Consider the following 24613-nt stretch of genomic DNA (forward strand, 5'->3'; position numbering starts at 1 on the left):
GTAATTTTGACTGATTAAACTTAGTATCACTATTCAATTAAAGAGGCAAGTGCAGTTTCAAATAAGATAAAACTACATTTATGAATGAAATTCTGTAAGTTTAAACTAGCAGACGCCACTTATTAGTGTTAGTTTCAGAGCAAAGTTTACAGAGTTAGAAAAAGGATAGAATACTTTGAGACCCGCTACTGCTAATTGCAAGACTAGATAAGAACAGGCCTTCACCTAGTGAGAAACATTTTTGCAAAAGCGATAAAATGTAATCTACTGTTTTGTAGAGCTGAAGTTCCTCTTACCCTTCCATTTTTACAGATATAATCGAACAGTTCCCCTCCAGAAACATATTCCATCACCATGAAAATGTCAGATGGTGTACTGATGACTTGGTACCTGATAAAGGTAACACATCTATTAATTCCACTGCACACCCACAAGATACAACTAGTTACTTATAATTAAAACAGCATTGGGCTTTGTTAAATTAATTGGATATGAGCTATACCCTAGAACTAAATATTTCCTATATGAAATTAAGTTATTCAGACATCCCTAGCCAGCAGATTAGGAACAGAAGTTTCTCAGGCCTATTAAAAATATTATAACCCCCTTTCCATAACTAAAGAAAAAGCTAAGGAAGAGACAAGTACTTGTTAGAGACGAAGGGCATCACTGATAACACAATATTATTCTTATTGTACAATGAGTCAAACATTTAATATATTTATAAAATACAAGCAGGAAGGGGTTTAAGGAGTTTAGAAGGCATTTAAGGAGATAGAACAGTTGCAGAAAAAGTTAGGAAGCTTACTACAGTAATGTAGATGTGGTTAATTTAACAGTTTGTCTAACCTACTATTCAACATGCTTGGACTTGTTCTCTCTGTTTCCTATACAACATTTGATGTAGAAGTTCTACAGCACACAAAAGCCAGCTATTGCTTCCAGAACAAACAGAAAGACTACATCTCTCTCGATTATTATACATTCTATATTTAGATGAGATGTGACAAGTAGGGGTAACAGTAGGAGATGGTGGATGAAGACAGAGAAGCAGCAAAGTCATGTGGTGATTCAGTTTAGGCATGCCGTATATACTCATGGTACAAATTAACTTCTTGTAGACACAACGGAAGGACTGCAGTGTTTTCTTATAGAAAGATTTCCCAGGGTAAGGGAAAACAAAAAAGTTTCAGCATACCTGGACAAGTTATTCTTGAGCTTCACTGACAAGAATGAGCTCTCAGACCATCTGGGTGATTAATACTTGCTAACTTATACACAATCAAAATACTGAACAGAATATATTTTAATACTCATATTTCTAATGTATCCTGAATTCTGAGGCTCTTATTCTACCTTACGAGACTATTAAGGAAGTTAATTCTTGTTTGATTTAGTTTTACATAGTTTAATTTGAGATATTTCATTTTAGTGACTCATTCTTTATCATTAAATGACTTGTTAGCATCTTACATTACAAAGAAATTCTCTTTAATATACTGCATTATTATGACTTCTGAAGTTATTTCTAAGAAGTAACATTTTAGGAAACACTGGCTTAAACACTTTTGAAAGCTGAGCCTCCCTTAAAGAAAATTAAACAAATTACACCCAGTTTCAATCCCAACACATGGTATCAGGCATACCCAACAGGAGTGGTCATTCATTACAAATATATTGTTTAGATCTGCGTAATATGGTACTACGTAAATGTCAACATTGTTAATTATTTCACTGCTCAAAGAAGATGGGAAGTATCACTGGTCATCCCAGGTACCACGCACCCACTAAAATAAATAGGACAGTTTACACCTCAGAGCTACTGGTTCAGGTGATCTGAAAACTCAGGCCATGTCCACACTACAAGGGCTACAGCAGCAAGCTATGCTGGCATAACTACGCCAGCATAATCTCATAAGGTAGGTACAGCTATTAGCTATTTCACACCCCTTACAAGTATCCATGTCAACCTATGTTTTAAGTGTTGGCCTGGCCTTAGCCGACATCACTGCACCAATTGCACTAGGGTTATGTTTTCAGGGTTAACTTTACAACTGTTACAGCTAGAGATTTGGGCCTGGTCTACACTCTGAATTTATAGCTATGCTGGTATATCATATGTGAATTCCTCTTCCCCCCCACATAGCTCTGCTGGTATAAGCTCTAGTGTAGATGCACTTATACCAGCATAAAAGTGCTTTCGTGGGTATAGTTTATGTCTCCTGGGTAACTGGTGTAAAGCTGTGCTGGCAGAAACACATTTATCCCAATACAAGCTGCATCTATACTATGAAGATTTGTATGGCTGTTTTGTATGACCAGAAAAACTTCCCTAATGTAGACAAGGTCTTACTGTTTTCAAAATATAAAACTCGATTCTGGAAAACATCTGAGACCCTTCATCCTCTGTGCCCACTAGTACTTTATACCCTCTCAGTCTTTTGGGATGTGCCTCACACTTTTGGAAACACTATCTTAAACTAATATTCTAGAGACAGTGAGACCAGTTTGTAGAGAAATAAATTTTATATTGCAGCACCTTAGCCATGAAATTCTCAACCTTTAACGTGTTGCGATTTTAAGATTTGATCAGCTGAATACATGTTTAGAAGCGGAAAGTTGTGGCCTATTGTTAAGAAGGGTCAAGATCACAACAGAGTATATTTCAAATTAAGGCAAGCAATTACTATTTTTTTTTAAAACAGAGAATTTTAATCATTCTTAGTTGATAAAATAAGCTTGAAACCATACTTGACATGGCAACTAAACACTTGGATGGGGAGAAACATTTAAGACTGAGCAAAAAATGGTTAGGAAAAAAGTTTTATATATTATATAAATCATGATAGTGTTGAACAATTTCTTAGAAATAGGTGTGCACTGCAATCTCAGAGTAAAGAAAAGAGGTTTCAATTGTCTAAGCTTGCAGTGTTTTAACTGAGGAAGATTTGGATTTGGGGACGGAGGATTTCCCTGTTTGTCTTCATTACAGATGGAACTCTCTGGTTTTTAGGTGTTACCCTAAACCCAGCTCCAATATAAAAAGCTTCCCATCCAAGCATAGTGGTGCTTAACACCCGAGCTAACTGGTCCATCCTGGGGTCCAGGCTAAAACCTAAATGCTGCTTACACTCCGACTGGAGCCCACACACATTCCAGGATGGATGCAGGCTAAGCCACTTAAGTGCTGATAGTCCTCCAGTGCCTTCCTCCAACCCCCACTCCCACCTGTGACCAGAATGATAGACAAGTTCTCTCACAATTCACTAGGAGAGAACCAGAGCAGCTCAACTTACTGCAGTGCTAAGTACCAGGGGATAGAACCCTACAAGTTTTAATGCCTCATATGAGCAAAAGTACCAGTGTGGATGCCAGTTGACTGCAGGATTGCCCCTCACAGATGAGGCAAGCCAACCCAGGTGCTCATACCTGAAGGCTGATCACTTGAGTTAACTCTGCAGTGGGGACATACCCTTTCAGAGTTCTTCGCCCTTCTATATACTAAAGTCATGTATGCCAGAGATTACTGATTCCCTGGCTCAAAGAAACTTCTAAAGGTCAAACCTACATCTGGATACACCATACTGCACTAAGTAGCATGAAGCTAGAAAAACATTTTAGGGTAGAATAAGTCTGGACCTCCCTATAGAAACTATTCCCCCTCAACTCCACCCCAAATTACTCAGCCATTTTGCAAACAGAAAAATAAGGTCCAATATAACCACTTAATACTAACTAGCAGTTGAGGACAGAAGGGTTATATGTTTATTTCTGTTAGCGATTCCATTTATGAACACTAGCTTATTGAGGAGTTTGCAACCAACAAAGATTTAAGGAAAGATATAATCTCTTCACAGAAAATCAATTTCCTTAAAATGCGTTGCAGCAAAAGCACTGGAAAAAATCCCATATATCTGAAATTGGACAGCTGATGGGGGGAGGGGGAAGAGAGAGTTACTGCTCCAATAAAATGTAACATTGCTCTCTACTTTTAAGTTTACACTGTTATATTTGATATTTTATTTTAAGAGTGTTCCAAGACAACAATGCTAATTACAGAGGTAATAAAAATTAAAAACTTACAGTTTAATTATATGTGGATGTCTAAAAAGCTTGAGGTTCTGAATCTCTCTGCGGATTTTTCCTACTACATCAAGGCTGCGAATCTTCTGTCGATTCAATATCTTCACTGCCACTTTGTGCCCAGTCAGCTCATGTTTGCCAACTGCCAGGATGAAGGGAACAGTCAGTCAGGATTGCCAAGCACAGAAAAATAAATCTCATTTGGAACCTTTTGTGGTCTGGAAACACCCTAGCAAGATTAGAGTATTCCTCCTATCCCCATTATCCTAGAGAAGGTTATAGGTAAAGTTTTGTTTAGAAGCTCCCCCTCCTCTGTACTTGCAGGGTAAGATAAGGAGTCAAGTAAGAAGTACAAGAACAAACCTATACCCCTAATGCACTAGCTTTGTTTAGTCAGGGATTTTGTATGTCTTTCAGGGCCTTGATATTTTTTCATGTGTTCCTGCATTTTTGCTATACCTCAAAGAAGAGAATCCTCAACTGAAAGGCTATTTTGTATTCCCACCATTACCCTTCTTGTTAAGCAGGGATCCCATTGGCCTACTGTGCATAAATCACTTAAGCTTTTTGGCTGATTTGCTTGCAGGCCCATACTTCTCTGGAGCTATCAACTTGAAAGTCTGCTCCCCCCACATTCTCCCAGGAATGTTGTTCTTCTGCCACTAATCAGAGTCTTAGGTTTTTCTCCAATTACTTTCTACATACAGTTATTGCATACTTTATGCTTCATCAGTTACTTTGAAGGTTTTTTAGCAGTTATTCAATCACAATTACAGTTGGCAATTAAAGTCTATTTAACTACACTTCAGTCCATCTGACCCCATATACAATTTAGAATAGTTATTTTACCACTACTTATTTACAGCACAAAACACACAAATTAGTGGTAACATACATAAAAGAAATATTGGTAATGTTTTGGGTAATAAAAATAACCCAACCACCAAGGAATGGTTCAAAAAATATGGAAAGTTGTGAAAAAGTTAACAAACCAATTACAAACTCGGCAAAAAAGACAGAAGACAGATAACTAAATATCAAAGTAGTTTTTAAAATACTGAGCTTAAAAAATGCTGAACCTTTATTTTAACTGGTAACCCAATATTTTTTCCCCAGTTCAGGTTTAGTAGATAGGACAAAATTATGGTTCAGGTTCAATTTATAATACCAGTTCAAATTGGTTCTCTGGTTCAACTCCCTAATCCTTTGTCAGATTATACTGGATAAATAGTGAGTAGAAGCTATGGGAAAGATTGCAGTATCTTCATCTCCTTTTAATTTATTGAACAAAAACAGCCTGTAAGAATTTGGAAGTTAAACAGTGAAGTTTAATCTTACTAAATAGCTTATTATTCTAATGTATTGATTAGTCCTTCCCCTAATTCTGCTGCTCAAGTCTTTCTTCCTCTTAGGGCTTTTCACCAGCTCTTGCTCCCCATTTCCCTAGATGTTTCCAACAGTTTCTAGAGAGGCCAAGAACTCTTGCACCTAGCACCAGCTTTTCCTTTATGCCACGTGGTACTTCCCAGTTTTTCAGCTGCTTGCGGTAGAACTTGTATCATAGCACTCTTGAAAATTTCTAGTGACTCAGCTGTTGTTCCCTGACACAGCAGCACCTCTCATATGGTCCAGTAGCTCAGTTAAGTGTGGTGGGCAGCTCTCCCTGGGGTAGGAATAGCAGCAAGATCTTGGTGGTTGGCATTATTACTTCCTGACATCTTAACCATATTACTTTCAAAAGATCAGCTCCTACCTGGTTCCAGCCTCACTGCTCTACCTTTCCTACCTTCTAAAGGGTCTGGTAAGGCTATATCTATACTAAAAGTGGCATGTACAGTACAGGCACTACGCATGTAGCTACACAATACAGTGAAAGGCTCTGGTGGGGGGAGGCAGCGGGGGGAGGCTCCTGTGGCTCCCTGCTGCTGGAAAAGGCTCTAGCAGGAGCCAGATAACTCAGTTTTATTAATAATCCTGTGTGAGATATATTAACCTGTCCCGAAACTGCCTGTATAAGAGTGAATGGATTAATTTTCAAAATCCTTGGAGGCAGGGACTTCAGTGTTTCTACACTTTAAACCATACTATTACTACTTTAGTTACATGGCAGGGTTATTTTGTAAGATTGTGACAGACCATTAAGAAAACCTCAAAGTAGTATTACATATAATACACCTCTACCCCGATATAATGCTGTCCTCGGGAGCCAAAAAAAACACAAACAAACAAAAACACTCTTACCATGTTATAGGTGAAACCGCGTTATATCGAACTTGCTTTGATCCGCCGGAGTGCGCAACCCCCCCCCCCCCCCCAGGAGCACTGCTTTACCGCGTTATACCCAAATTCGTGTTATATCGGGTCATGTTATATCAGGGCAGAGGTGTATCTGCTGCATTAGTCAGCACAGCAGAACCAACATGAAGTATGGAAGCATAACCAGAGCATTAGGACCACAAATGTCAGATGGGAAAGCTTTCCAGGTGTGTAAGCTTTCACCCTGTAAGTGCAGGATCGTTCCCTGTTAGGATATTACCATCTCATCTTGGTCTTGCAAAGACAACTTATGCAGCTAGTAGGGATGAAAAAAGTTAACTGACCCATAGAGGGAACAGTCCACTTTCACCAAGTCTACAATAAAAATGATATAATACAGCAATAAAGAGTCAGAGGAAAATTACAGTTCTTGGAGCATTTGTCCACAAAGATCCTACTATAGGTTGTCCATCAACTTTTTAGCCAGCAGTGTCCACTGAGGCTGTGCACATATCTCACAACAAGGTGTTATTGGGGTTCAATTATTCTATTGAAAAGTCCTCCGATAACCCAGGCTCAATCAAAAATAGATCAGCACAATGCAGAAAGGTCATTACTTTATAGGGAGAACAGTTTCACAGCACTTACATCTTTCAGTCTGTCCCAAAGTGCAAGCTCAACTCTATTCATATATATTCTCCAGTTTACAACAGACAAGATTTTAATACATTATCCAAGATTTACACACCAGTTCTTACCGGTTTCTTATCTTCTTTTGAAATTAGCTCTCCAAAAGTCAAAGCTTATCTGCACTAGCTGTAACTTGGTACAGCATGCATGTTGGTTAAGCAACAAGATCTTTTATCTTATCCTATCTTTCTGGTATGTTTCTGAAACTAGCACAGAAATTACATTTTACATTTCCCCTCAGTTAAACAACTTAACAAGAGAAAAAGACATTCTTGGAAAAACTTAACATTAACACAACTCATAGCTAAACAATTTAACATAGATCTATCACATTTTCAGTATGTTTTGTACCTTATTTGCTTACTACTAAACACTTTCTTTTCTTAGTTGCACAACACACCTTAGCCAGTCAAACAAGTAGTTACAACAATAAAACAATTCACATTTTTGGTGAATACATCTCCTTCCAGCCCTTAGTACAATTCCATTCCTTATCTGGTAAAACTACCAATACAGCATTACATTAACTGTAGCTTTACAAGCTAGAAGATACAAGTTTTTCACTTCACTTATGGCCTAGCCATAAAGCATAATGAGACTCTGATCAGTATTGTCAACAGTATTAAGAGAAGGACATCCCCAACTGCCACTCAGTTACTTCTTACCACCTGAGTGCCCAATGTCCCATTTCCCCATAGCTCTTAGATAGCTTAGGATTATAATTAGCTTAGTGTTGTTTGATAAATTAAAGCCAATTGGGCTAAAAAAACCTCAAAATCAAATGTTATTCCTCAGTGGATCTACTCCTCAGTACCAAGGCATGACTAATGGTGCAGAGCAAGTTCTCAGACTTTATAATGTGCCCTGTATCAGAGGCTGCTGTAACTGTTAATATACACACTGATGCTTGGTTGGTTTGTCTAGGGATGTGACTCTTCCCAATGTGCCATTTGTAGCTTCTCTCCCTTCCTCCCTCCTCCCCCCCAAATGCCCACAGATGGGTTGTTCTCCCTTCCCTCCCCCCCCCCCCCCCAAAATGCATACAGATGGGTTGTGATGCATGTGAAAAATTATTTTAGATGGAGAAATCTATGCAGTGTGTCTGACTCAAAGGAGCAGCTGTTGTCTGCTGTGAAACCAACTTCAAGTGCCCCAACTATATGGATGTCACTCCAGAAAATAAAATCTGCTAGTCAAGAAAACTCCGGCTGCTGGGAAACAGAGTTCATTCACCATCCCTCCTTGGGTCAGGCAGTAGCTCCTGCTGCCTAAGACAGGAAAGATCACAGATCTCCTGGTGGAGCTTAGAACCAAGCCAAGAAGAGAACAAAGGTTCATCGTGCTCATGTACCAAAATCAACACCTTCGAAATCACATTGGCACAGAGAGCCTAAGACTGAGAGATCGCATCTCTTACCTTTTGTACCACTTCCTGCTTCATCAGTGATCAGCATCACCTCCTTGACAACATCGTCATCTGCACAATTGGCCTCAGTTACCAGCACTGCAGTCTGACAAGACTTTTTCCAAGACTGTATTTCTAGTACTGATGGTCCTGGTTCTACCTTCATCTACTAAAGCTGCATTTACATCATAGGTGGACATTATGATCACTGATGAACCAGAGTCTTCATTGTTGGACACATCTCTTATCACGTGTTCAGGGTTCTGTTGGTATGGGAACCTAGAGGTACCAAACATAAATCCTTCCCTGTCTAGTCTCATCAGTATGGGTAGCTCCCTCACAGGCTTTAAAAATCAGAGACTTTTCTGGTTTCCACTCCACAGATACCTGCACCTCCATTAGAGGAGCTTTACTTTTCAGCATCCTCTGATCCTCATGATAGGAGTGCATAGGAGGCATTTGCCCTAACACAGACTATTTCCTGAGAGTGCTCCTGTCAGAAGTTCTCAGCACAAGCCTCATGCTCCAGAGAGGTCTCCCACTCCATGGTTCCCTCCACTGTGGCACTCCTTTATGTTCTTCCTTTATGGGAAACTGATCCAGCCCTATTAATCTCAGAATCTCATAGCCTCTACTGCTTGTTCCTTATTCTACTTCAAGGTCCAATAGTAAGATTGCCTCCTCCTAAAAGTTCTGCTAGGGAACCTCAATCTGTCCATCAGAAATAACTACAACCTGCAGACCACAAACATCTTAGTGAAGAGGAAGACCTTGTGGAAGAATATGAGGCTCAACCTGGGCCTCTGCTCAAAGCCTCCTCCTCACCTGATGAGCGTATGACTCCTTATAAGTACATCAACTATAGACAATTTCAGGACCTTCCAGGGCCTTCTTAAAACAACGGCAAAAACCTCTGAGATCCCCATGAAATTTTACAAGAGAAATCAACTAAATTTGACATTCTACATCTGAGCATACTTACCATACTGGGTCCTGCAGGTGAGAGAAATCAGAAGACAGGTATTCTTCTGCCTAAGGATCTTGCTAGAGCTTAGATGTTGGATACCTGGAGTGAGGTAGTGTGTTATGCCCAAAGGCAGAAACACGTGCATAGGGAACTTTTACAACAAAACTTTAGGCACCTAAACCCTTTGTAGATCTGGGCCAAGGAGCCCAAGAAAATGTATCCCCTAGGGAGGAAAGTTTACTTTTCTGCTAGTTTGCAGATTCATATAGTCAGTTACCAAGCCTTACTGGCCAAGTAGAATTACATACAATGGGACAAAGTTTTGCAGCTACCTGAGAAATTTATTTCAGAAGGCCCATTGGTGGCAATAACCATTTTGCAGGTCTGGTGGAATACCTCCAACACTGCAACCAGATCAATGGCCACTGTGGTCACTATGAGAAGACCATTCTGGATGCAGTTATCACGTATTCCAAAAGAGGTTTAGGCCACTAGGGAAGATTTGCCTTTTGAGTGCCATGCCATGAGGAGTATAAAAATATTGCTCAGGCATGCAGGAATGAAATCAGGAAGGCCAAAAATCACACTTGGAGTTGCAGCTAGCAAGAGACGTTAAAAGTAACAACAAGGGTTTCTTCAGGTATGTTAACAAGAAGAAAGTCAGGGAAAGTATGGCCCCCTTACTGAATGACGGAGGCATCCTAGTGACAGAGGATGTGGAAAAAGCTAATGTACTCAATGCTTTTTTTGCCCCTGTCTTCACAAACAAGGTCAGCTCCCAGACTGCTGCACTGGGCAGAACAGTATGGGGAGGAGGTGACCAGCACTCTGTGGAGAAAGAAGTGGTTCGGGACTATTTAGAAAAACTGGACGAGCACAAGTCCATAGGGCCGGATGCGCTGCATCCAAGGGTGCTAAAGGAGTTGGCGGATGTGATTGCAGAGCCATTGGCCATTATCTTTGAAAACTCATGGCGATCGGGGGAGGTCCCGGATGACTGGAAAAAGGCTAATGTAGTGCCCATCTTTAAAAAAGGGAAGGAGGAGGATCCGGGGAACTACAGGCCAGTCAGCCTCACCTCAGTCCCTGGAAAAATCATGGAGCAGGTCCTCAAGGAATTAATTCTGAAGCAGGAAAGTGATCAGGAACAGTCAGCATGGATTCACCAAGGGCAAGTCATGCCTGACTAACCTAATTGCCTTCTATGAGGAGATAACTGGCTCTGTGGATAAGGGGAAAACAGTGGATGTGTTATTCCTTGACTTTAGCAAAGCTTTTGATACGGTCTCCCACAGTATTCTTGCCAGCAAGTTAAAGAAGTATGGGCTGGATGAATGGACTATAAGGTGGATAGAAAGCTGGCTAGATCGTTGGGCTCAACGGGTAGTGATCAATGGCTCCATGTCTAGTTGGCAGCCGGTTTCAAGCGGAGTGCCCCAAGGGTCGGTCCTGGGGCCGGTTTTGTTCAATATCTTCATTAATGATCTGGAGGATGGCGTGGACTGCACTCTCAGCAAGTTTGCAGATGACGCTAAACTGGGAGGAGTGGTAGATACGCTGAAGGGTAGGGACAGGATACAGAGGGACCTAGACAAATTAGAGTACTGGGCCAAAAGAAACCTGATAAGCTTCAACAAGGACAAGTGCAGAGTCCTGCACTTAGGACAGAAGAATCCCATTCACTGTTACAGACTAGGGACCGAATGGCTAGGAAGCAGTTCTGCAGAAAAGGACCTAGGGGTTACAGTGGACGAGAAGCTGGATATGAGTCAACAGTGTGCCCTTGTTTCCAAGAAGGCTAACGGCATTTTGGGCTGTATAAGTAGGGGCATTACCAGCAGATCGAGGGACATGATCGTTCCCCTCTATTCGACATTGGTGAGGCCTCATCTGGAGTACTGTGTCCAGTTTTGGGCCCCACACTACAAGAAGGATGTGGAAAAATTGGAAAGAGTCCAGCGGAGGGCAACAAAAATGATTGGGGGCTGGAGCACATGACTTATGAGGAGAGGCTGAGGGAACTGGGATTGTTTAGTTTGCAGAAGAGAAAAATGAGGGGGGATTTGATAGCTGCTTTCAACTACCTGAAAGGGGGTTCCAAAGAGGATGGATCTAGACTGTTCTCAGTGGTACCAGATGACAGAACAAGGAGTAATGGTCTCAAGTTGCAGTGGGGGAGGTTTAGGTTGGATATTAGGGAAAAAAAATTTTCACTAGGAGGGTGGTGAAGCACTGGAATGGGTTACCTAGTGAGGTGGTGGAATCTCCTTCCTTAGAGGTTTTTAAAGGCAGGCTTGACAAAGCCCTGGCTGGGATGATTTAGTTAGGAATTGGTCCTGCTTTGAGCAGGGGGTTGGACTAGATGACCTCCTGAAGTCCCTTCCAACCCTGATATTCTATGATCCTATGACATTTAATTTTAAAAACTGATGAGATACTGCACACACTGAAGAATTACTGTCTGACATTCCAATTTCTGGATCTATGCCATCTCAGGAGAGAAAAACATTTTTTCAGGCATAGGCCTCAGTCTTCCTCATACCTGTATCAGAGAGTTAGCGATTTTTCTAGGAAGAGACCTCATTTCCAGAAAAAGAATTCCTCTTTGACTATGCACTCTTCATCAAGTCTAATCACAGAGGATCTTTACACCCCTTCTTTCTCATTTTACTGTTCATAGGTGCTGGAACTAGAGGTACTGGGGATGCTGCTGAACCCCTGGCTTGAAGTGGTTTAATCATATGCAGGGTTTACAGTTTGGTTCAGTGGCTCTGAGCACCCCCACTATATAAATTGTTCCAGCTCCTCTGTTACTGTTTGTCTTTTAGTTTATCAATAGTGCACAATCTTCTGTGTTTTCTACAAACAAGAAAGGAAGATCAGTTGCAAAAATTGAGTCTTATTTGAGATACATGGATAGAAAAACATATCCTCTTTACTGATTAAAAACTGCACAACCAGGTGAAGGAATGGATTTTTTTGGTTGGCAAAGATAAAGAATATTTTTGCTCACAATTCAGATTCAGCATTAAGGGATACTTTTTGAGCCCTGAACAAGCTGTTATAGCCAGTCCCTTCCAGCAGCATTTCTGAATTTTCCTTTTGTAGGGTAGGTAACTTTTTACAGTCAAACAAAATATTAGTGTTCATAACGGAAAACATTGGGTGTGTAACTGTTCTGGTGCTAGTAAAGTTTCATGACATTTGAAAAGCTCACTATTGCCTAATTTCCTCCTTAGGATCCTCTTTTCAGTGAGATTTTGGTTCTTTGGATATTTACATTGAGTTTAAGAAACTTGAAACAATGTTCTAACTCATAAAAAGAAGGTAAGTACCTTACAGTAAAAAGTTATTCAAGATGCTTTTGTCTATAAACATCCCACTATAGGTGTGTACTCCTGGAACTTCTTAGCCAGCATTGTCCATTGGAGCTGCCTATACACCCTCATGCCCCTGGGAATAGCCCCAATAGCCACTGGATTCCTTCACTAACGCAGAAATCCAAGTAATGTCTCCATATCAGCAGGGACAGAGGGCAGGTCATGGCATCCACGTGGACAAAGGCATCTTAAAGAACTGGCTCTTCTCTGAACCCTTTCCAATTTATCAACATCCTTCTTGAATTGTTGGCACCAGAACTGGACACATTATTCATGTGATTGAACTTAAAAACCGTGAGTAATACTAAATATATAGTTTGAAGGGAAATGGAGAACAATTAGGTTCACAATAAAATTTTACTTTCCTAGACTCAAAATTCTGATTCCATCTACATGCTTAACATTTTCCATATAAGAGTGACTCCAGCTACTGCAGGCATCTTCAATTGTACAGATGTTTATGTCCATCACTGAGACTTTGCAGGACCAGCCATTTATTTGCAAAGGGGTCCAGGGAAGCCACAATTTGACTTCCCCCCCCCCCCCCCAGCTCTAAAAAACAACTGAGGAGGGGCCACTTATTTAAATGGCATCTCCTAAATTGATGCTATGGGCAGTCACTTAGGCACACAACCCAACAAAGTCCCACTTCGTGTGTCTACACCGTATGCTTCTTTTGGCAGCATATAGTACCCTGTTTCCCCGAAAATAAGACAGTGTCTTATATTAATTTTTGCTCCCAAAGATGCGCTAGGTCTTATTTTCAGGGGAGGTCTTATTTTTCCTGGAGCTTCGGGGCCTAATATTCCGGGGTGGCCTTATTATTCTGGAGGTCTTATTTTCGGGGGATGCCTTATATTACAGCGAGAGGAAAAACTGGAAGTAGGTCTTATTTTCGGGGGATGTCTTACTTTCGGGGAAACACGGTATACCTTTCCACGTAGCCCCCATTAACACCTACATAAATAGAAGTGTAGACGGTGAGGCATGTCTTAGCCAAGTAAAGACATGTCTGATGGTGTTGGTATGTACATGTACATACCCTACATGGCTCTCTACTTGCCCATAGCCTAAGCCATGCTTCCATGTCTACCCTGCTATTTTTAGCAATGTAGTGTCCTGCTGCTGGAGTCTTTCCCCGGGAAAGATTCCAGCAGTGGGAAAAGGCTCTGGCAGGGAAAAGATAGTGCAGAAAGACCCTGGCAGCTCCCTGCTGTCTGGAGCCATTCACCACCATTTAGAAAAAGACTCCAGCAGAAGTGTGTGAGACGAAATGTTAGCAGTGCCTTTCCTTGCTGTTGGGAGTCCTTTCCCACCATGGGGAAAGCCTCCGGCAGCAGGGAGGGAAGGCACAGTGAAAGGCTTTGGCAGAAGGGAGCTCCTGACCCCTTTCCCCACTGAAACATGTAGCTACACAACACAGCATGGATGCACTGTGCTCTTCACTACGGTATGTAGCTACACATACACTACATGACCCCAGAAGTGGTGTATAGCTTAGATGTAGCCCTAGTTGAACTTTATACTCTTCAAAGCTAGAATTATTTTATCATTCCTAAAAAATTTTAAATCATAGGCAAAAGAGAATCAAACATGCAATAAGCTGTCAAGTGCATCAGTAGTAGCTTGGTTTGTTTTTTAAGCTGCAAGGTCAGCAACTATACTGATGGATCATCTCTACTTATGGCTAAAGTCAGTAGCATACATTTGCTAGTGTTTATCTGCAAAAATTTACATCAAGTAGTTTATTCACAGTAATCACCATTTATCAAGCTTCATAAGCCAGGCTAACAAAAACTCAAATGCCAATGTGGAAATTTTTAGAAAACAGATTTAGCCTAGACTGCAGTCTGCATAATGAAGCTGTTCTGTCAACATAAGCTAAACCTGTTTTCAAGTTACCTAGAAGAGAAAACAGTCAAGATTGAAGGTTGTTTTATCACACTGTAGATTGAGTTTGCTTATTTTGACAAGTAAAGAATCTAAGTTTAGAATATCTTTGATTCCTCTTAAAAATAGAAGTTAAACAAATTCATACATATTAAAATAAGTCATAAGTGAAAGCCATGCACACGTCTTTGCTGAGCAACCACATTATTTGACCACTTTATCATCTCTTCCACACTTCCTTATTTTCTGGTTTGGCCATATGCAATAATTTTATTGTTAAGTGCTTCAGGACAGAAATATTTGGGCATTTTACACAGACTAAGATTTCCAGCACTATTTTGGGCATTGGAAGAGACAAAAAAGTGCACTATTTTATCTTTAGAGTTTACTTTTGTCTTGTATGTATCTAGAAAGAAGTTTCCTCTACACTACTTCCTATAAGTTTATTACTTTTTTTAAAATGGAGGAAAAAAGTCTTATGAAGAATCTTGCTTCCCTAACTGCATTTGGAAACGTGAACTTTTTACCTTTCCAAGTTTCCAGTTGGAATCAGTACCAATTTAGGATGCAAGATTTTAAATTGGCAGGGAAAAAAAAAAAAAAAAAAAAAAACACAAACCTAGATTAGGGCAAGCTCCTTTACTAGAGTTTGTTTTAAAAAAAAAAAAATATGTATGTTGAGTCCTACTAAATACATTTATGCCAAAATGTTTGCTTAACAAAAGGGAAACTAGTTTTTAAATTCTAGCTTTACTATTCTCTTGGTTTCTCACCATTATAGTATTTCAACCTTGACAGCAGATTCCTGAAAAATGCAACAGTAAAAGCATTCCTCCCAGAGCATGATGGACTTGGAAGCCAAAGGTCCACCACACTTACTGCCTAGCATAGTGGCTCTCAAGCTGCCACTTGGTGCTGCCTTTATCAATATACGAAATATCCATTTTCAAGAAAGTAATTATTCCTGTTTGTTGAAGCCAAGTCCAGATTTGGGGGTTCCATAAGACCTTCTGATCATCTTAAAACCTCTCAACACAGTGCACAATTTAGGCCTTTATCATGGGCTTTAATGTATATTCAATTATGATCAAATTTGTTGATGACACCAAAGCTGGAGACACAACATGACACAAAATGACAGAACCAAACAGCAAAGTGAACCAGTGGTGGGGGGAGTAAGGCAGAGGAAATCACTGAAGGCTGCAGCCCAACAAGGGGAGATTTGCTACTATAAGTGACAAATTTTATATGCATTTAAAGCTGGCTAATATTTTCCAACACAATATTTTTTCTAGTGCAAACAAAGCCACATGCACATGAACACACAATCTCATTCAAGAATCTTGCCCTCCTTAAAAGATTCGCCTTCCCCCTCCCCAAAACTTATCTTGTCAAACTCAGCTCTGAGGGGAGATTTTTAATTTACACATCCACAATACATAGAATCATAGAATATTAGAGTTGGAAGGGACCTCAGGAGGACCAATCCCCAGACAGATTTTTGCCCTAGATCCCTAAATATCCCCGTCAAAGACTGAACTCACAACCCTGGGTTTAGCAGGTCAATGCTCAAACCACTGAGCTATTCCTCCCCCCATGAACAGGACTCTCACATATTTTAAGATATTGAGGATGTTGGGGTCTAGTGGATTCAGCACAGGAAGTCCTAATCTCAGAGCTCTAATATTAGCTATGTCATTAAGGGTATGTCTACATAGCAAATGGTGGTGTGACAGGCATATCCACACTCGTTTTAATCTAGTAGCCCACTTAGCAATAATAGTGAGGAAGTGGCAGCACAAACTTCAGTGCAGGTTAGCTGCCCAAGTACAAACCAGGGATCTGAGGTACTACTTTGGTTGCTAGCCCACATTGCCACATCTTCACTACTATTGCGGTTAATTTGCTGTGTAGACATACCCAAGGCCATACAATGAGTTAGGGTACATCAAAACTTTTCTATGCCTCCATTTCCCCATTTGTAAACTGGGGAAACTTCCTGCCTTACAAAGCTGCTGAACATGACTGTTTATGCAGCACTTTACATTGTCAAAGTTTCATTTTAAGTACTTTGGTGGCAATATCACAAAAATAAGTACAAAAACTAAATTAATGTTAACTTGGATATTTTTATTGCATAAATCAGAATATTCTAAATACAAGTATGGTTACAGTCACTCTTCTGAAGACAGCGACAAAGAGTCCTGTGGTACCATATAGACTGAGGGAGGGATAGCTCAGTGGTTTGAGCATTGGCCTGCTAAACCCAGGGTTGTGAGTTCAATCCTTGAGGGGGCCACTTAGGGATCTGGGGCAAAAATCAGTACTTGGTCCTGCTAGTGAAGGCAGGGGGCTGGACTCGATGACCTTTCAAGGTCCCTTCCAGTTCTAGGAGATGGGATATCTCCATTAATTTAATTTTAACAGACGTACTGGAGCATAAGCTTTCATGGGTGAATACCCACTTTGTCAGATGAATGTGACGAAGTGGATATTCACCCACAAAAGCTTATGCTCCAATACATCTGTTAGTCTATAAGGTGCCACAGGACTGTCGCTTTTTACGGATCCAGACTAACACGGCTACCCCTCTGATACTCTTCTGAAGATGTGATACAGAATTTCAGCAAGCAAGTTTTCTTAAGTAGGTGTTTTTTTTTTTTTGGTTTTTTTTGGGGGGGGGGGGGGGGGAAGCAAGCTATTCCTTCTCCTCTAAACAATGGTTACTTCTTGTTCTAAGACAATAGGACCCACCCATTGTCAAAATCAGCAAATTCAATTGTAGTTTCCCGCAAATGCTTACAACATAGCAGAGGCCATTTCCACACCACTGTCTACTGCAGATTATTTCAAAAAGCACTGCACTGATTTCATTATTTTTCCATGCCGTAACTACATTACTGAAGCTGGAACCTAGATGTTTAACTGAGGCCTAACTGAAATGCCAGTCTCACATGTGTCCACCTTCTACAGATGTCCCAATGAAATATCACCCCTGAACTCAAGAGTTGTCTCTGACCCAGCTATCTGTCCTTCCACTGAGAGCTGAAGTTCCAGGAACTGTTCCAGGAACTTCAGGTTAACAGTCTTTGCTCGGTTTTGCTTTACCAGCCTCTCTCACTGGTTCTGGATTAAACTTCAGGACCCCGTTAAAACGCAGGAATTGCCATGCCAAACCCGATGATTCATCGAACCCAATATCCTGTCTGAAACCGTGGCCTAGCCAACACCGGGAAAATGACTGTTAAACCGTGGGGAGTTCACTGTGATTAGTGCACATGATCAAGCACAGCCCTGATCGCCTTCATCATCCTCGCCAGTGCCAGTGGAGGTGCGATTCCGGTCTATCGGACTGGGCAGTTGTTGGCTGAAAGGTGCAATTGCTGCCCAGCAGATAACTGGGTTCCAGGGCTGCGCGCTGCTGCAGCACCGTTATGATAAAGGCCAGCACATGTCAGGAGCAAACCAGGGACTCCGGGAGAGCCCGAGCGAAGCCGAGCAAGGCGCCCGAGCTGCTCGGTACGTGCCCAGGCCGCATGGCAGCCAGGCCCTCCGGGCGCTCGCCGCGTACGCCTCAGGCTCCACCCGCTCGGGCACGGCTCTCCAGCACAGGCCACCCGGCGCTGAGGCCGGAGGGGAGCGGGACTGGGGAGGGGGAGGCGCCAGCCCGCAAGGTTGCTGCGGCGTGTACACAGAGCAGGGGACGAGAAGGACCCAGCTCCCTCAGGCCGGCGGGAGAGGTGAACGGCCCCAGCTCCCGCAGGCCAGAATCTGCAGCCCTCCCCGCCCCGCGGGGAACGGGCAGCAGGTTCCCCGGCCCCTCGGGGGGGGGTCTCCGGCTCTCACCCTTGACTTTGCCGAAGGTGCCCACGCCCAGCGTGTCCCCCAGGATGTAGTGCCCGATCTTCACCCGCCCGTGATCATGTTTCTGTTTATCCGCCGCCGCCATCTTGAGCCAGGAGCCGAGTCTGCGCATAGCGATAGCCCAGAGAGCTACAGGGGCTCCGGGGAGGAGCAAACACACAGCGCCCGCCCGCACCGAAACCCGGAAGCGGACCCACGGCCGGACACCAGTCGCTTATCTCCTTCCGCAGGGGCAAACCACTTTGCCTTTCCGGGGTGGTTCTGGAATCATCTAACTGTGCACCTGGCGGGGGCGTGGCGCAGGTGGGCAGCTGTAGGGCTCGCGCGGCGGGGGGGTTCTGAGACGTGTTTCCCGGGCTGCTGCTCCGTCCTGGTCCTGTAGTTGCCCACGGCTGGGACATTCAAGGGGACAGATGGGGGAGGAGAAAAGGGTGCCCATCTCAGACAACCACCGTTCCCTGCCACCTTGCAAAGGTGAGTCTACAGGTGGGGGGAAAGCTGAATGAAAGGGGGCAGTCACTGGAAGGTCTGGAGTGAGGAAGGCAGGGTGTTAAGTTGTGATGTTAAATTATAACAGGCTTGATGAAGCCTCTCTTTTAAGTGCACATGTTCCCAGCCCAATTAGTGTTGCCGGCTGGCAGTTCCTTCAGGAAACCAGCATCTCCAGAAAATTAAAAAGCTCGCACTAAATCGTACCAGATTTCAGGGCCACCTGGTCTCCTTAGTAATGCCAGAGTGGGGAGATATTGCACATACTGTGTACTTATAATAAAAATGCTGTGAGAGAATGCACCATTTTTCATGTATGAATAAAATGTTACCACTGTAGGTTCAGTGATGAGTATCGTTAGACTGCCATCAGAGTGGGATTTCCTATGGACTGCGACCTGGTCAGTTGTACAATTTTGCAGAGAGGGAATCTGCCGCTGTAAATAGTCAAGTGACTTTTTAAATGTCAAGTTTTAGTATTGGGGGCCAGGCTTCTTCTGGAGAATACCTGCAAGTTTCTACTGATGCTAAATGAAGCTGCCTGCATCCTAATCATGTTTGAGATGCCAGTAACATAAAAACTATGCTGTATTTTTCACTTCCAGGAACCATTCAAGATATTGGTTAATTACTTTGCACTTAAATATGTACCCATCCCTGGTTCTGGCCATATACATCACGTTTAAGCATCAAAATTAAGAAATAAAATTAACAAAGTCAATGCAAAGAGACCCCCATTCCTGAATAAATAAAACTCCCCCTGTTCTAGCTTTGTTAAAGAAATGACCTGAGAAAAATGCTACTCTTAGAAAGATATACACATGTGCTTAACTTCGACTTGAGTAGTCCCACTGAAGGGACTAAAGGTCAACAAACAGGTTATTGGGCCAACTGAGGGAGAGGATTCTAGAGGCAGGGAACCTCTGCTGACCATCCTTGCCTCCAGAGTTCAACTGAGGAACCATGGAAGGAGAGAAGCACTCTATAAGGTAGTGAGCACCAAAACCTTATGGGGCTTTAGAAATTAAAACCTACACCTGAACTGTTCCTAAAAAAAACATTAGCTAATACAAAGAGGAATGTCTTATGAGCTCAAAGTACAGAATAAAATGACCCACGAATAGACCTGGGAAGTCACTGCATTTTTAATGACACCTATAAATTCAGTCTTTCACTTGGTACCCCACCCCAACCTTTTCATCCTCATTTTAAATCATTTGGGAAGTTGAGTGAAATTTTTAGCTGTTTTGAACGTGTCCATGCGCAGTTCAGATCCTGTTGCGGGAATAAAAACAAAAAGATAGGGGAGTCAGCCATCCCTATCAGCTAACCTAGAAGAGCCCTAACTCCTCCTACCACAATGATAAGCACCCTGATCCCCCAACTGGTCCTACTGACAAATTGCATCAGCACTGCTTGCAGAAGAGAAGGAAACATTGTATTGAACCCAGATATTACAGCACTTCCTCTTTTCTTGAATACAATGCTGTACACAAGTGAGACTGGTGTGCTCTCCTCTCCCAGCCCCTGCATCCAGTCTCCACTGAAGACTAGATTCTACTACTCTTACTGATTTCAGTGAGCCCGCTTCTGGAATAATCTGCTACTCAGTTAGAGTAAGAATGGCCACACCTGGCCCTGAAGGAGGAAGAGAAATTGGCAAAGAAGAGGAGAAAAGGAAAAAGCTTTGGTTGCTGCTTCTTTGTTATGGTGGTAGGGCGACATAAGTTATAATCTATAAAGCCATTAAAAGTCTATGTCCCAGCTACCTGTGGGACTGCCTCTCTCCCTGTGTCACATTGTAGTGACTAAGGTATAATCTATACTAGAAGAAGTTTGCTTACCAAGATACACTGGCTAAAGCATTTTTTTCCATTATAGGCAAATAGACAAGGGCTTTTGCTGATTTTTTTTTTTTAAACAACAAACACCCCTAAACTAACGTTACAAATACTGTCAAAGGTTACTAGTGTAGCCGGGAGCGCCGCCAGCTTTTCTGCAGCCCTAGGCGGCGGAAGGTCCCGCCCCGAAATGTCGCCCCCCACAGAGGCGGCGGAAGGTCCTGCCGCCGAAATACCGCCGCGGTCGCCGCCCCCCAAATTGTAGTGCCCTAGGCGACCGCCTAGGTCGCCTAATGGGTTGCGCCGGCCCTGAGTGTAGCCCTGGCATAAGTTGACCTTGAGGGTTCCTGTTGTCAGATCCTAGAACATATCCACAACTAGCAGCAAGGTGTTCTCAGTTAAAGCACCTTATAAAAAGAATATGCTTACTGCAGGACACCAGAAGCAAATTAGGCAATTTTTATTTAGTCAGGCCTTCAACTCACAATTGATGGTCACAGTGAAGAGTGCTTTAGCATGGATTTGTTTGACTGACGAAATGTCTGAAGTCAATGGCTCCAGAAACTGTAGTACTGTACATATGCATTTGCATAAATTTAACTGTAGTTAGGTGCACAGATGCTACATATTGATAGACACTGAACATGTTTAAATAGATAATTAAAATATAAAAACACTGTCAAGATTATTAATTTAAATACTCAAAAATTATATTAATCTTCAATTTGACTCACTGCACAACCTGTATAATTATATATTTAAGATCATAAACAGAGCTCATTAGAAAATGGAATTTTTGTTGCGCAGGAAATTATGACACTTTGAAATTTCCTTCCTGTCCAATTCAGGACAAAAGTAAAAAATTTAGAAATTTACCACAGAACAAAAATTCTGAAGTATTTTATGTGGGAAGCATCAAAATGACATCTAAATACACCTCTACCCCGATATAACGTGACCCGATATAACACGAATTCGGATATAACGCGGTAAAGCAGCGCTCCGGGGGGGGCGGGGCTGCGCACTCCAGTGGATCAAAGCAAGTTCAATATAACGCAGTTTCACCTATAATGCAGTAAGATTTTTTGGCTCCCAAGGACAGCGTTATATCGGGGTAGAGGTTTATTTTGTTTAGATAATGTCAACGTTTTGTTTCAATAACACTGAAACAATATAAATAAAAATGATATAAACATTGAATAGAATATTAAAATAAGCTTTTAAAAATAAAAAATAGTCTAAATGAAACACAGTTGGAATAAAAAAAGTCAAAACTAAATGAGAGACTAAATGAAATCTCCTTTTGAATTTGAATCATATTGAATTTTTTTGTCAACACTTTCCTGCAAAATGTTTAGATTTTGATGAAACAGCATTTTCTAAGGAAAAGCTGGTCAAAATTTTTTAACAAACAGTATCTTCACTTACGCTTTTAATAATTCATACAGGAATAGGATGTACAACATTTGTTCAATGTGTTCTAAGTAAATACTATGAAAACGTTAACTTTTTTCCTTTCCTGAAATTTGTTACTGTAACAATATGTGGGTGCCTGCAAGATGTTATCCAGTGAGAAGTCATCATCCACCTCTCTGGCTTAATTTATAGTATGTTATAGTTTTTATAAGATCTGTATCACAGTTATTGAACTTGTAGACTTTAAAAGGTTTTTTGGCTTCACTAGTAGAGTTGAAAGCTCCACAGTTTGTTCTTGAAATGATTATCAACTCCCTGGTGAAAGGCACTCTTCTGTAGAGATCATTAATCTTGCAAGAGAATCTGTTTCTGCATCTGTTAAAGAATATTTCTTACATTACACTCCTCCTACCTAAATATTAAATACAATAATTTAAAACCGATTCCAAAGCCTATTGAAGACTCCCATTTACTTCAGTAGGTTTTGGATCAGCCCTTAGTGCAGAAATTAGAAATTAAGATTGTGCATGTTTTATTTCTTGTAAATATCATAAAGGTTTTTAGTCTTTAAATTTCAAACATTAAAATCAGCATTTTAATATTTATCTGACACTTGACTGTATCCTTAGCCCTGTCTTTGTAAAATTGTGATGGGGTCACAAGTAGAAACTTGTCTAATCTGGGGATATTTTTTTTTAAAAAGCTCCTTTAGATGAACAAGCCCGACTAGAAACTCTAAGCCACAGGAGAGAGAAACAGTGGCTACTGAAAAGAAGAATTACACTTGTGTGAAACTGACAGCAGAATTTGACTCAAAATGCATAGCATGTTAACCAATCACCTGTATATTTTTAAATTAAACAGGAATTTGGAGTGAATTTAATAAAGCAGTTGCTAACATCTACAGCAACTGACCTCTTGAAGTCAAAATGAAACCTTAGAAGGCACAATCTCCTGTCTACAGGAAATACAGGCAGTGTGTAATAAAAGCTAATGTGAAGAAAGTATTGGATAGAGTAACTGAAGACAAATCCTAATTTTATTTTCTAATATGTCTACATTTTTGTGGCCAGCCTTAGCTAGAATAATAATAATAAATTGTGATGCTATTGTTTCAGACTATAAAGTGGCTGCTAGCTGAGGTCAGGAATATATTTTTCTCCTCTGATATTGTACAGTAGACAAAGTGCATTGGGTTTTGGTTTTTGTTTTTTAACCTTCCTGTGAATCATCTGGTATGCTACTCAGAGGATCATTGGTCTCATAGCATGGAGGCTGTTATGGACTATCCACGTCTGAACTGATCTTCAGTACCTTCAGCATGTTTACACTATGTTTATATTTATTATACATTTAGGATTATTTCTATGGTAGAATAACTAATCTCCTTTAGTTGCCTTTGTTTCACATGAAAAATAACTCTGCTGAGCAGTGAACACTACACAGTGGCCTTTTCACTACCTTCCCCTTCTTGGGCCCAGTGGACAACTTGCTTTCTGTCATAACAGGTCCACTTCATTCTGATCCAGTTTGTTTCATGAAGACTTGCCCCTTCTCCCAATACCACCCCCCACCCCTTTTACATTTTAAATGTAAGTTTTGAATAATTTTCCCAGTGGAATCATTTTCCTCTTTCAAGCTTCCGTCCCATTAAGATTTGTTTTAAAGTGGTACCTCTTCACCCAAGAAGGAAAGATGGCTTTGTGGGTCAGGGCACTAGCCTGGGACTCTGCAGCTCTTGGTTCAAATCCCAGTTCTAGCATAGTCTTATTGTGTGACCTTTAGCCTCTGTTCCCACTCTGTAAATTGGAGATGATACTTCTCTCCTCATACGGTGAAGATAAACACATTAATGATTCTGAGGCACTCAGTAACTATGGTGATAGGGGACCATATAACTAGATACAGTATCCTGGGCCATGGATGAAACAGCTCATCAACCCCATCCATAAGGAATATAGTCCGATACTATGGCAGTAACTACACCAGGTTTAACAACCAGGATAGGGAATGCACAAGCATTTGCAAAGTGCAGGCATGTGATTTTTGCACATGTAAAAGTTGAGGCCAACTAGATGTCTACCTGAAATTTTATTCCAAAATTTTATCAGAAATAACTCTGATCTTTAAAATAATTATTAATTAATGACTCCATTTATCAAGGAACAGCTGAAGATTATTTACATTATAATTAATTTTGCATTATCTCTATAAACGTATGAATAATTAATGTCAGGTGCCCAGTTTGTTTACAAATTCCAATTAAACCTCTAATTAATTGACATCAATGTCCTTTAACAGTCAAAACTTAGAATAAATAAATAGAACAGAG

The 24613-nt window shown here is 41.2% G+C and overlaps 1 protein-coding gene across 1 annotated transcript in view; it reads right to left on the reverse strand.

Moving 5' to 3' along the window:
• Positions 1-18647, reverse strand: part of PRKAA1 (protein kinase AMP-activated catalytic subunit alpha 1) — a 29706-nt gene extending 11059 nt beyond the window's left edge. The window contains exons 1-3 of the mRNA XM_024198967.3: positions 18518-18647; positions 4084-4225; positions 297-390 (exon numbers count right to left, since the gene is read on the reverse strand). Of these exons, the coding sequence (XP_024054735.1) occupies positions 297-390; positions 4084-4225; positions 18518-18647 (366 nt within the window). The remainder of the gene's footprint in view (positions 1-296; positions 391-4083; positions 4226-18517) is intronic.
• Positions 18648-24613: the final 5966 nt, after the last annotated feature.

This window comes from Terrapene carolina, unplaced genomic scaffold (genome assembly GCF_002925995.2).
Source record: "Terrapene carolina triunguis isolate 2854851 unplaced genomic scaffold, T_m_triunguis-2.0 Scaffold69, whole genome shotgun sequence".
Lineage (NCBI taxonomy): Eukaryota > Metazoa > Chordata > Testudines > Emydidae > Terrapene > Terrapene triunguis.